At 37.3% G+C, this 14,946-nt stretch overlaps 1 protein-coding gene across 2 annotated transcripts in view; it reads right to left on the bottom strand.

The window, feature by feature from the left end:
- Nucleotides 1-14,946, bottom strand: part of LOC126354004 (intermembrane lipid transfer protein VPS13D) — a 488,122-nt gene that overhangs the window by 349,264 nt on the left and 123,912 nt on the right. For both annotated transcript variants that reach the window (XM_050003313.1, XM_050003314.1), the window contains exons 17-19: nucleotides 14,369-14,650; nucleotides 13,064-13,300; nucleotides 2,910-3,084 (exon numbers count right to left, since the gene is read on the bottom strand). In XM_050003313.1, coding sequence (XP_049859270.1) covers nucleotides 2,910-3,084; nucleotides 13,064-13,300; nucleotides 14,369-14,650 — 694 coding nt within the window. The remainder of the gene's footprint in view (nucleotides 1-2,909; nucleotides 3,085-13,063; nucleotides 13,301-14,368; nucleotides 14,651-14,946) is intronic.

Genomic DNA, 14,946 nt, shown 5'->3' with positions numbered 1-14,946 from the left:
TGTTGCACCATATCTGAGCTTACTGATAAACGTTCTTGCTAGTATTGAACATAATTAAGAGTCCCATAGACCTGGGAGGTAACAGCTAGATAGCCACAGTCAATGCTTCATTACATCACCTAGAAGCAACACGAAACAAAGTAATAACAGTAGGAAAGATAAAGGAACCAAAGCATGCAAGGGTATGTAACATAGGCAAATGGGTATATTCAGTGCACAGAAAAAACTCACAAGTGCAAAATAAACTCTTATAATGGCTAGGCTAATACACATTTGTCAAATGACTGGGCACTAATAAGAATACAGAAACTGCTAAAATTTTTATTAAAAATATTAAGCAGTGCTAAACTGGAAAATTAATTGTAACTATGATACCTTACACACAAAGAAACCACCTCACAAACACAAATATGGTCTGTTCACAATACTGTGAGCACCCGCTGTCTTGCCAGCAACTAGACTGCCAAAGCAAAAGAAGACATAGTAAGGAAAGGCTCATAGGACAGTGCATCGAAACATAACTAATTGATGGCTAGCGCTTAAATAAAAACAATAAGTAATATAAGTGGCAATCCTCATTTAAAGATAGGCATCTTAATATCAAAAAAGTTTAATGTTTCGAAAAGACTTGTTCTTTTATTAAATTCAAAAATTTTAAAAAGATTTGCTTAGAAATTTCAAACTCTTCCAACAAACTCAGTTTCTTGCCTTTGTTGGCCACGTGAAGGATTTTAAGGTTTTCTAAATATGGGGACTGATGACCACAAGATCTGAGGTATTGGGCAAAGGAGGAAATTTTTTCACTTGACCTTTTCTGTCAGTAGATATGGGGAATGTTTACTGCATGGGAGAGCCCTTCAAAAAAATCTTTAACATTAGTATACCGAAATAGTTTAACCAAGATGAATGAAAATTACCCATGAAATGGAATAGCCACAAGTTTGCTTTCGCACATTGTGGACATAAGTGAATAATAGTGGAGACTACATTGGTTTTCTGTTCATCATATAAACAGTTCATCAGCGAAGGGCTTTAACCACTTTTATATGCCACAAAGGACAGATTGTCTAACTCTTTACTGATATTGCCATCAGTGAGAGGGAGTTCACACATTCATGTTATCGCAGCTCTAAAATAGCTGTGTTTATAGCTCCTCAGATGATTGGAGGAGGAGTGCACTGTTGAAAAACTAGTAGAAGGCTTTTAAAAATATTGAAGGTGATTTTACTGTCATTCAACTGTTGAGAGTGGTCAAGATAATTTAAGATCCCATCTTGGTCCATTATTGCAATCATGAAGATTAACTTAGGGTGACACTGATTAAACTCATCAATCAGTGACCCAATCTCTTTGCGAGTGCAGTCGTCAAAATATCATCCACATATCTCTTGTACAACATTATTTTTTCACAAATAGAGCATTTTCATTTAATATATTCAGATCCAATATGATTGACAAATGCATCATCCAGGAAGCCAGAGAGGCAACTGCCAATCGCGAAGCTATCTCCTTGTTTGTAAAAGAAACTGTTAAAAGAAAAGTGATTATGGGAAACTAATTATTCCACAAGGCCAGTGATATTGTATACTTTCTCTATTAAGGATTTTTTTTGCAACCAAGAATTTACATATAATTCCAATGGTTTCAGCTGCAGGTACATTTGTATACAGATTTTTGATAGCTGTGGAGAGTAGATAACAATTTTTGGGTTGGGTAGACAAGTGCCTTGTAGGCAGATAATTAACTGTTTCCTATTACAAATCTAATGAATGAACAAGTGTTTTGAAAACATCCAACAGTTTTTGAAAATATGATGTGTATCTTTAAATGATGGTTGCCACTTATATTACTTGTTGATTATTTTTATTTAAGCCTTGGCCATCAATTAGTTATGTTTCAATGCACCCTCCTGTGAGCCTTTCCTCACTATGTCCCCACTGCACCTTGACACTTGCTTAGCAGTAGGTTGCCAGCGTGACAGCGCTTGCTCACTGTATTAGAAACAGACGATAATTGCGTTCATGGGACGGTTTCTTCATGGTTAAGTTATCATCATTACAATTAGTTTTCCAGTTTAGCATTGCTTCTCGCTTCGTACTTTCATTAAAAAATTTAGCTGTTTCTCTATTATTATTTATGCCCAGTCATTTGCCAAAGGCGGATTAGCCAAGCCATTATAGAGGTTTATTTTGCACTCTTGATTTTTTTCTGTGCACTAAATATGCTTATTTCCCTAAGTTAGGCACCCTTTGCACAATTTAGTAGCTTTCTTTTTCCTGCTGTCATTATCTTTTTTCACGTTGTTTCTAGGTGATGTATTGAAGCATCAACAGTGGATACCTGGTTGTTACCTCCCAGTTCTATGGGACTGTTAATTACGTTCAACATCTTGTTATGATTAGCAAGAATGTTTATCGGTAAGCTCAGTTATGGTGCAATATTTTACGAGTTGAAATTAATGCATATCACCACCCCTGAAACACAATAGTGGCCGTATATCCACAGTCCAATTGGTATTATGTCTTCATGGTTTTAGTTTGAAGTCATTCATTTATTATGGCCTTCAATAGCAATAGTTTGTAATTTCCCCAAATGGTCTGATGATACCTACAAACAGTGGAACATGACGCATGTAAAGATTAAATAAACTTATTTTGTGCAACCAAGACTGTTTCTTCTGCTCTAAAGATCTATTATGCTCATTGCAATGGTGGCACTGTGGCAGTCATCGAGTGGGCTGATTTTAATTTCCATTACCTGTAATGGTGTAATAACAAATGTTGAAGATAAAGGGAAATTACTACATACCGTCTATCTTATCTCTTGGACACCCTGACTGAAAAGTATCTTACAATATACATCATCAATAAATGCTCTGACTGTTTACTGCTGCAAGCATGTTGACTTACCGAGCTTGAACCAGCCCTATTGCCATTTCTGTAGCGGCTGATTTTATAGATCGAGCCAAATTTGTGAGATACTGCTGAAACTCTGCAACACAACACTGCAATTCCGCCACAATTTGAGGTGAGTGCGTATACCATACAGACGCCATACGGATCTTTATTTCTGGCCATTTCAAACCTATAAGAACATCAAAAAAATTTACATTTAATGGTGTAGTCGGCTAATGATGTTATGTGCCACATATATTGTTACTATAGTTCTGTATTTCACACATATATAAAAATTTCTCATGTTAAAAAAAAAAAAAACAATTTTTGAAAATACAATGTTTCACAAAGTTTGAAATTAGCATCATTTAGATATAGCAGGTGAGTTTCAGGAGATCACATACAGACAGTTAAACATTCTTACAGATACATACTGCTAATTAGTGCCCTGATTTCCAAGGTGAGCTCTCAATATATAAGGTGCTTCCAAACACTCAGTGTGAAATAAAAATCCAAAACATCCAATAAATGACCAATTACATTTAGAGACGATCAGTATTGGTGTACTGTTGTCAAGAAACCACCCTCAAGTATCTCACAATATGAACAGGTACATCATCACGATACGATCAGTCCTCAATGTTCATGGATGGTAAGCACAAAAAGCACTTAAGAGCATGACTGAAATTTCAGTCTTTGAAACTTTCATACAAAATAACAAAAGAGCAGCATCCTCTCCACAAATAGGATCAAAATGCAATGGTTCCATAAGTACATTTCACTGTAAGCACTTCACATGCTGGAACATGTTATTAATCATACATTCTTTTAATCAAAATTCTATCAAAACACCACATCAGTTATTATTAACAGTGGAGGAACATAGTGCATGACAATGAATCAGTTGTCACTAATATAATATAGGGGGGACGGTTAGCATTGGTGAACATAACAACAGAAAGCAACTTTCTGAACATCATATCCTTTGGCCTCACAACACCTGGGCTTTCTAATCATCCCCAACCAATCCCCCTTCTCTTTCCTCCATGAGAAATGAACTAATAGTCTGAAAAGCTAAAAATAGTTTTTTCACTTTTAAATATGACTAAGAGCAGTACTGGAGTTTCACTTCCAGAAGGTACGAAGTGGCCAGCCATTTTATCTCTTCGTAATATTCATAGTTTGGGAATGGGAACATACTGAATTATTGTTTTCCACTTTGAAAACTAATTTACTGCAATTGAAAAAATCTTTAGTGAAGTAGCTTTGGCCATTATTTCCTTTCAGTTAACTGGTTTCAATTTATTTTGTCATTGCAGCCTTTTGCAGCATCATTTAAATCGTGGTACTGACTGCTTCATTTGCTCTCATTTTTTCCACCTACCCATTCTTTTTTCATTGGAGTCTTTGTGGGTGTGATTTAATTATTTTTATACATTAATATCAACTTGATTTCTTCCATTTTATTATCTTATATTTTCATCGAAGTTAACAAATTCATTTCTATTCCTGATTTTGTTTGAATGTTGTTTTATTTACAATTCCTTCTTACTTTTAAATCTTCATCTTTATTATTTTGGCCATAGTGTAACAAGAATTTAGATTTTAAATGTTTGTATGGTAATTGGCATCCAAAAAACACACATTTGGTAATGAAAAATACATTTTTGACATGATTGCAGACCCAACATCAATACATTATTTTGTCTCTTTTTCTTTAACCAACAGCACAAGAGTTTCAGTCATTAAATATTACGACAGCCAAAAAAATAATTAAAATCACATGAACAAAGACTCTATATTTGAAAAAAATGCACTCAGGCACAAGAAAACATGCAGGTTTACCCCGGACAATAGTGTAAAAACACCCAGGACTTCTTGGGCACCCTCAAAACTAGGACAAATCAGGGGAAACCTGGATGTATGGTAGCCTTAAGTATGTAATACATAGGAATTGAGTATATGGGAACAGTTAACACACAGTCAGGCAAGTGTTCAAGTGTTCTTTACAGTTCCTTTCACTCCTTGAGCCCAAATCACAAAGTCGTACCTTGCTATTTACATTTTGAGACTGTACCAGTATTGCAAGATAAGGGTTTTTTTTAAAAAAAAATCCAGGCCATATTTCTATAAATCAGTTGCAGTACACCATATTTTCCACTTTTTGTTACATAGAAATGCATACTTTTTAAATCTGCAGTGTTGTTTTGCGGTTGTACCTACAGACAGACTAGCAGTACCATTTCAATGAAAAAGAAAGTAACAGGGCAGAATGTTAATACTGCAAAACACATCTTCATGCAGTTGGAGGTTCGTTTGGAAATTTACGGAGACACTTAAGAACCAAACAGCCAACTGTCTCCAAAAAAAAAAGGATGGACAACACGCCACCTTTTACCACACAAGAACTACCAAGTCTGTCACATTCTCGAATATCTTCATAATCAGCCTCAACAACCTACTCTGCTTCCGCTTTAGTATTGGCTGGTAAACCATGTTTCAGACCTCAGCATTGTACTTCATAATTTTTGTTGACAGAATTTGTTGATGTGATAAAACCCCTTTCCATTAACAAAAGTAAGGTGACTGATGTGCAACTTCTTCACATTATATGCAAAGAATATCAACCCTTTAGCCCATAGTAGACGATGCTGAAATTAAAAAAAATTATCTCACCTCTTTACCCTGGCTACATGCTTCCCAGCCAAAAAACCCTTTCTAAAAGTTTGTTGTCACAATTGTGCTCAGATTTAATAGCTGAGGTAAAAACTATATTAGCTGAAGCTGCCACAACACTCAACAGATGGGTGGACTTCACTGAATAAACAAAGTTTTGTGACTATTACAGTTCATTTTATAAACTCAAATTCAATTCTGTGCAGTAGTTTATTTTGCTGCATTAAATTTATGGAAAAGGCACATTTCTGTTAATGCATCTAACAATGCTCAAAAGCCAGTGTGAGGAATGGAATATTGGTTCCTAATTAGTCACAGTTGTGATCAATAATGCCACAAATATAACTGCAGCACTAAGTGATGTTTAAAAATATATTCCATGTTACACTCACAGTCTAAATGTTATTTTAAAATTGGGGATTTCAGCCATTAATGATATAACTGAGAAAAATAAAATGGTTGTGCACCATTTTACAAGTACCTCACATTTTTTAATGAACTCCATGAAATCCAGGATCAAATGAAACTGCTGAAGTTGAAACTAATTCAAGACATGCCAAAATGTTGGAATTCTACCTTTGAAATGTTAAAAAGACTCTTTAGTAATAAGGACCCTACATTGTGTACTCTTGCACTACTGCAGTGTGATGAAACAGAACTTCTGAGTAGTGACTGGATTATTACTGAACATAATTTACTAGAAAATTCTTACAATGTAACCAAGGAACTGAGCTGTGAAAGCATTGTCTAAAACAATGTTTTTGTTCGTATATTTGTGCGATTTTGTTAACTACATGTCAAAAACCCCAAATTTCCCTCTCTGTTAAAACAAGTGTGTGATGTTTTGCTAAAGGAATCAGTGACAGGCTGTCATCAATGGAATATGAATTAATTCCTGAATCATCATTCGTTGAATCCCATTTAAAAACGTTTGCTTTTAAAAACATCAAAAGGTTTGACATGATCTACACACATTTAGTGACAAAAGTTCAAGAAATAATAAATACAGAACAAAAACAGAATGACATTCCACCCTCACAACATAACCTCAAGTTTCCTAAGCCCTGAATGCACTAAACTTCATCAAAGATTTGGGTTAAATTTGATACAGAAGCAGTGGTTTTAATGCCACAACAAAACCAAAAAGTCATTAGTATTGTGAAAACAGATAAATACTTAGCTGAACTAGTTTTACATTGGCTGTCTAACCTGTTACTTTGGTGGGAACAAGAAAAGTAATGTACCCTCACTTGCACAAAATTGTCCATGCCAGCTAGCTCGGTTCTTGCAGACGCATTTTTTCAAAAGCTGGTCAAGTAATGACTGAGAAAAGAAATAGGTTGCTAACAAACAAGTTGTCTAAAATAATTTTTCTACAGTATAACGGTTAACACTATGAAGTGTAAATATTTCACTAAGAGTAACTAATGTAAATGTAACATTATTTTGAATAAATATTTGTTTGCACTTCGAGCACAGATTTATTGTTTTTTTACAGCTCATTTATTGAGTATCTAAGTATTTCTTTCCTGTCATAAGAATTTTTTTTTTTTGTGAACTATTAAATACGAATGAGTAATTCCTTTTTCCAGACTATCAGATATGAAAAGGAGTTGGAAGCAGATAAAAGCTCTTGGTAACAATTGTAATAATTTGATCTATAGTGATTCCTACGGTCCAGAGACAAAAAGGCAGTTAAAGTCAGCTTTCAGCCAATAAGGCCTTTGTCGGAAATAGACAAAATGTACACACGCATGCAATTCACACATGCATGACTACAGTCTCTGGGGCTGCTGAGACCAGACTGACACTGTGGTCATGGTCTCGCGCACGTGTGTGTGTGTGTGTGTGTGTGTGTGTGTGTGTGTGTGATCTTTTTCTGATGAAGGCCTTTTTGCTCAAAAGTTCACTTTCTGGCAGTCTTTTTGTTGTGTCTATCTGCGACTCCGTATCTCTGCTATATGGTGAATAGCAACTAAACTTTCCATGATACTGTAACATTCCATCCTGGATTTTCCATCGTTTGCATTTGGAAAAAAAGGTCATTAAATTTTTGTAGGCAATAAAATTTTGCTTTCCAATTGATTAGCATCAGGTTTTTTTTCTAAGTATTCTTATTTACTGGTACTTCAAGGTGAAAAAAAAAGACCCATACAGTTCACTTGAACTAGTTCAATGAGAAGAATAGTCTTGAAAGGAATGGTTCTGTAAAAAGAATTACTTTGTCCATCTCTAATTCCTTGGTTTTGGTAATTGATCAATTTAATAAAATGCAATTGAGATTTTCCCACCTAAAAGAATACAGAATTGGAATCTGTGAGTAATTCAGCAGCTCTTATCGATATCAAACAAAAATATATTTAATTTCTGAGTAACAAGTTCAACAATTTTTAAGTTCATTATTCATCAATAAGCTTCATGGTACCAGAAGTACGCAATGCTTTGATAGAAGGACCAGAAGATTTCATTACGGGAGGTTTGAAACAACAATACAATCTTTTTTGTCCACCAGCACACAACTGTTTACACTATCAGTTCCTACTTCAGGTATGTCTCGAGATAGTATGAAACTAATGGCATCAAATGCCAACACCTTCCACTTCTCCTACGCAACTTCTTTGCCTCGCAGTTGGCACAGGTTTGAAGACTTCAGAATTTTTTGTATGCCTCTTCAAGTGTGAATCCCAGCTCATCCAATTGCTTTTCTTTTCAGACTGTGATCTTTTTATACATTAACCTGGTGTGAACGAGGTGAGAAATTGTTACGCCAGCTATGAGGTGGGTATGAGATACCCGAAACCCAGATGACAAATTTTTGATACTATAATCATGTATTAAGTATTTTTTTACTTGGGATATTAATAGTGGTGTCTAATAAACAAGATGAGTAAGTAAAATACTATGTTTACGATATAGGTGCCTATATTTCCTCAGAAAAGTACTAGTTTCAGAAGTGCAACATTGTTTTTGTACAAAATTCGAACAAAATTACAGATGAGGTGCGACAGCCATTGCTATTGGTCGGCACACACCACAGACAGAGCACCAGGTGCAGCGCGGGCGGCAGAGGAAATGCCCAGCACAACGTGGGCATAAATACTGGACTCATTCCACACTGGAATCAGTATCAGACAGCACCTGAAGAAGACTGTGAGTCACACAGTTGCAATATTGTGCAGAAAAGATGCAAATAACCTGCAGAAACCTGATTAATCAACATGACAATGCCTTGCTGGGAAAGCTTGAACAATTACATTAGAAGTCCCTACGGGGAGGAAATGTATTTAAATATTGGAAAGCTAGACAAGCTTCAACAAAGGCAGGGCAGACTGCTCAGTTCTCTGTTTTCTGCTGTGATACCGAGAAGAGGACGTGGTTCCAGTATTTGCTAGAATCAAACATCGCATCAATTCGAGAGCGGCCAACAGAATTGAACATCAAGTGAACTTAGCCAGTAGATCAGATAGCCCTGAAACTTCCTGCCACTGAGGCTGAAAGAGTCCGACGAGAGTCGTGTAGGGCGTTCACTAAAACCAAGTTGGCAAATCAAACATCTCCTGTGATGAGAGGTTGGCCCTCAAACAACTTCGGGAAGATGACAAAATTGTGGTGTTACCAGCAGATAAGGGGAATGCGACCATCGTCCTACAGAAGGCAGATTATGATAGCACGGTGCAACAACTTCCAGACGACCTGGCATACAGAACAATAAAAAGGAACCCCCACAGACAAGGTGGATAAGACGACCAGGGCTCTTCTAAAGGAAACTGGTCTTCCAGAAAAGACTATTAATCAGCTAAGGGCTAAAGCATCAGCGCCACCCAGATTTTATGGCTTGCCTAAGGTGCCCAAGGAAGGGATTCCTCTACGTCCAATAGTCAGCAATATTGGCGCAGTCACCTACCTCAATCCTCAACACCTTAAGAACACAAGAACTTCGGACAAAATGCCTGACATGACACAGCATGATAACAGACTGTCCTAATTCACAGCAGGACTCAAATGATGACTACCTGAAGATAAAACGTCTAGAACAGCTTGGACGTCATTAAGAACTTAATTCAGCTATACTGACAATGGATAACAACCACAAAGTACGCGCACAGCATTCAGGAGAGCCGTGGCTAGAGGAAAATGCTACAGCTGTTGCTATTGGTCGGAGCACACCACAAACAGAGAGCCAGACGCAGCCAGGAAAGCTTGAAGAATTACAAATTACAGATTCTTTGATTAATTAACATAATGATATTATCTTCTAATTATACAACAGAAAAAGAAAAGGTCTTATGAGATCAATTAGCTCAGCACCAACACTACACCTACAACTCAGCACATTCTTTGCGCATAAGACCGTGTGCTCCATACATATTAACTACTCACACTTCAAACAACAATGTTTTGTTTTCCTGGTCCCCCCCCCCCCCCCTCCCTTCAGTACAATCACCACATTTGACATATCTACCAGTCAGTTTTTTTGGAACGAGCGAAGATAATGTTTCTCTCAGTTGATTAGTAATACTCTTTTGAATTTCTCTTGGAAGACCTACATTTTCTATTCTAATGCGAAGACTTCATTTATCAGATTCAAATCTAAATTACAAATGAAATCTCAGTGCTTAATGCATGTTGTCACCTTTGTTATTTTCTCTGCAGTCTGTGATGGCATTTATGGCAGCCATATTGAGTATACCATAAAAAATTGTCAGGCCAACGTTAGCCATTGCAGGCAACATCATAAGTGGCGCTCTGCTCATCTGTGACATCGACACCAGCTTTAGTTGCATTGTAAAAAGTAATCATTCCAGTTTTCTTTTATCACCTGTCAATTGGTCTATGTTTTTATCATGGTGCAAATTTAATTTGACATAAGCAGCTCAACTTCATTTTTTTTTTATTTTTTTTTTTTTTTTTTAGGTATGTAGGACACCAATGTAACGTTATTCTGAAACCCAAATGGAGAACTACATACTTCTGTTCCTTTTTTGAAAATCTCAGGTACACTTGTCTTGTTTTTATGGGTTGTGCCAGCAGGTGTCAATGAATGTTCTTTCAATAGATGGATGATGAGGGGGTAACTAGTAAACCAATTTTTGGACATCAAATTCCTTTTTGTTTTCGTTACTGGCTCCACTAAATGGTTTACAATACGATATGCTTTATTACTAAGCTAGTAAGGTCCTGGTGGTCGTTTTCCCGAGAATACTTCCAGCTTGAGGATATAGAATGTCTTTGCAGCTACAAGAGCATATATTTTTATGCCGTATTTGGCTGCTTTGTTTGTCATGTATACAAGGAAAGGACATCTCCCTCAGAAAGATAACAGCATCTCATTAATATTAAGGCTCTCAAACGGCATACAGTGTTGTTTAATATTTTTAACAAAATTATCAAAAGTATCTCGTATAGCAGCCAGATTATCAGTCTTTTTCCTTTCATCCCAGGTGTCCTTATCATAGAATCTCAAACAATTTTGGAGAAAGTAAAAGCTCAGCAGTGACATTGTAGTCTGAAAGACTGCAACTCCAGTACCACCTGTATGCCACAAATAGTTCAAGTTTTGTCTATTTGAGCAGTTTAGGCCCACTATATACCAAAGTCCCATAAATCCTTCAAATTGCATCGTTCGTGTGGTACTGCTCTTTATTTTCTGGATCCCCCCCCCCCCCCCCCCCCCGATATTCCCTATTTGATTATTTGTATATCTAACTATAGTATTCAACTTACTGTTTGTTATAAAAAGACTCACACAGTCAGTCTCCATTTCGACACATTTTGCAGCAACTTTTATGCCCGCAGAATTGGTAATAATATTCTCTGAACAATACAGGACAATCCTTCATCCATTTTGTACCATCTTTGGAAGTATAAAAAACCCCACATACCTCAGGTGACTGACTAGGAGCCACTAACCCAGATTTTGGCTCTTCCAACTCATACAAAATACACTATTGCTCCAAATCACTTTCTTCAGTTCTTTGAGAAACTTTGTCAATCTCTTCTTCGCTCACAGAGTCACAGGAACTAGCATTTGAACAGTTTTCTAAAAATACTTCTAGTAGTTCTTGTAGCCCATGTTCATTTTCTTCATAAGACTTCTTGAGAAACATAAAATCTAAAAATAAGTCAAAGACTACTGTAAATAACTATATATCTCACAAACTTGCTGAGCTCTCCAAAATGTAACACAGACTACGAGGTCAGGTGTGACATACCCTAGCCACCTGTGCACACATGTATCTCCCTCTGATGCTGGTGCAACAATAAATTCAACATTGCATCTTTCCTATCTCTCCCTTACCTCCAGCTACTGTGACAGCAATATTTGTGTGGCAAAGACAACTTCCAATAATCAGCACTTCAAAACACCTCGGGTACGACATACCTGACCTCACTCATGCCAGGTTAATTTTGACATCCCAAAGCTCTGCACATAGACGAATTGCATTTATACAACTCACAGTTCTCTCATTTGTCCACTTCTATATTGCTGTACACAACATGCAACTACAAAATACATGGCTATATGTACACATGCACGGGAAACGAAGGTGAGTGCAAGAGGGAAGCATTTACAGACAGAGACGCAGATAGATACTGTTCTGGAATACGAAATATTCTCCACCTTCGGTGGATAACACCAGCAATCCTTTGGTAATTACCTGCAACAGCTAGCACCAGCAATACTGTCCAGCGAAACAGCAAAATTGTCTATAGCAGCCACATTGCAGCAAAGTTTATGGCAACGATCATGCAGCCAAAAATTTCCATAAAATATGGCCCCTCTTAATGCACCTCAGGATATTAGGCACTGTCACCACCACTGAATCAATCATTTAATTAAGATACTTCTTAGACAGGTGCACTTCAATATATGATGAACTTCCCACCCAGAACCACTGACTATTTGTTAAATCTTTCTTGATCACTCATGGAAAGGGATAAAGGCAGTAGAGTAAGCAAGTTCCAGCCAGCTCATAGGCTGCCACTGCGACAGGAGCAGTACTGGCACAGTGTTGACCCCCCCCCCCTTTTTTTTAATAACCAAGCATTAATGACAGTAGAACTGACACATGCTCCATTATGAACTGTATAACCACCCCGACCTCGTAATATGTCATTTACTATGTAATGGTTTTTAAAATGCTAGACACAGTAATTCCCCCCCCCCCCCCCCCCCTCCCCACGAGTTTCCCAAATTCAGTCACGTAAGTACAAACAAGTCCAGCAATCAAGGAAAGTTAGAAGAGTAGTAGAAGGGAGCAAGCAAAAAGTTTTCAGGTGAAGATGTTGCTGCAGCTTATTTGCAACCCAGCACAATTCTGATGATGGCATATAAGTACTCACATGTAGGCAACAGATCCCTTTTACTTTTCAAGCCATGAACACAACCATACATCAGTATGCTCAAAGGAACAAACTAGATATACAACTGTGGTAAAGTTGTAACATACAATCAACAGCAATTCTTTCAAACAAAATATGTATAAACAAACCTTCTGTTAGTGATGTGTGGCGATTCAGAGGTCTGCACACACTAAAACTCAGTGCATCAGTAACCTGGTTATGGTGTTGCCCAAAGCTATAAAGGTCAGCAGCCAATCCTGCTAAAGAATCGCGCTCTCCAAGTGGGTCTTTTCCAAGTGATAAGATGCGTGGGTGAAGATGGCCTTCTGGTGTCAAATCCAACAGCTGCAGTCCACCAAGAGATCCATGAATAATAACATCATTCCCTGTAAAATGAACAAATGAACACTGTGATCAGAGATGAATGAAAGTAGTTTAATAACACATCCATCACAGTTTCAAATAAAGGTGGAAGAATATCCAACATATCAGCTAGAAAAAGACAACTGCGAACAAAAGACGACGAACTTCGGCTTTTAAAATGGTTCTTCCATGTAGCAAAATAAAGGAAAGAGTTCAAGGAAGCAAGACTACTCTGATGTAAAGTTCCCTAGGACTATGGATTAAGACAAATAGAGGAAGACTGACAGAGTGGGAAGTCAACACATGAGAGCTGACAACTTGAGAAGTTGCAAGTGCAGGGAGTGTAACGTGTACTAAACATGGAACACATGTATCAAAAGTTGACAGCAGAAGAGAAAATGGAAAGAATATAGTAACTATAAAAAGAGGTGAAACTACAGTCATTATTGTTGAGATAGAATATTTTGACAGTTCATCCCAAGGTATCAAAATCAAATACACAGCTCTTACTATACAAAAACCACACACCTGCACAGCCTTCCTTCAGATAGTACACAAAATTATCAGGTGTGTCCTACAGTTTCTGCCTTTTTTATACACTTTTTCTGAGCAATGTGTGTGATCCACTGCTAATAGATTGCTACTCACCACATAAAGGAGATGTGAGTGGTAAAGAAGCACACTTAAAAGTGGCTACTATCAAACAAAGTTCTTCGTGACATGGACACACACACACACACACACACACACACACACACACACACACACACACACACGGCCACACACACGGCCACACACACACACGGCCACTGCAGGTGCTAAGCTCTGACCTTATAATATCAGCAGTCCTTTTTTCAATGTGCCTGCCTGCCACTCAAACCGCCTCTACACAATAAGCAGCAAGCTAGTCATTTCATATTGTTGTAAAAAATGCAAATTAATTTACTCAAAGCATTTATTTGCAAATCCAGATTTAAAAAACTGTATTCCCAATAGACACACATAAAAACTTTAAAGGACATTTTCATAATTCTTTACTGTCATTTCAATTACATTATTAAACAAAAAATGAAATAAATATTAGTACTTACCTACTGTAGCCAGTATTTTTGCCTGTGACATTGTAGCAGTGGCAATTTTACGACCTACAATAGTTCCATCCCTCACAACAGCACGTAAGAGCAGCACATTTAACCTATGGAAGTCAAAGGTCACCTCTGTTCGTGTTGGTTCCCAGTTTGGTCCTTCACTTTCCTCTATGGGTTCAGGAGAAGGAGCTGGAATTCCTATTCGAGCTCTTCCATTCCCTCCATTAAATTGGGGAAAGATAGTTTGCATGAATCCCAGAAGTTCAACTATGGTCTCTTGGTTAGCTGCAAGACAAAATTTTACACTAACAAAAAATAGTACAGTGATGCATTATTATTACTATTATTATGCAGCACATTTGAAAGCATAAACACTGTGACCTTCAATCCATGTATAAAATATTGCCTGCAGAATACTTCAGAATACATTCTGGAAACAACCCCTTAGGATATAGCTATGCCGTGTCTCCACAATATCCTTTTTTTTCCACAAAAGATAGTCCGGCTAGGCGTGCAGGAGGACTTCTGCAAAACTTGGAAGATAGGAGATGACATACTAGTGGACTGTGAGTGTGGGTCAT

Source organism: Schistocerca gregaria, chromosome 3, assembly GCF_023897955.1.
Source record: "Schistocerca gregaria isolate iqSchGreg1 chromosome 3, iqSchGreg1.2, whole genome shotgun sequence".
In the NCBI taxonomy this organism is placed as follows: domain Eukaryota; kingdom Metazoa; phylum Arthropoda; class Insecta; order Orthoptera; family Acrididae; genus Schistocerca; species Schistocerca gregaria.
Note: the sequence above shows the minus strand (reverse complement) of the source record. Positions and strands in the feature narration are given on the sequence as shown.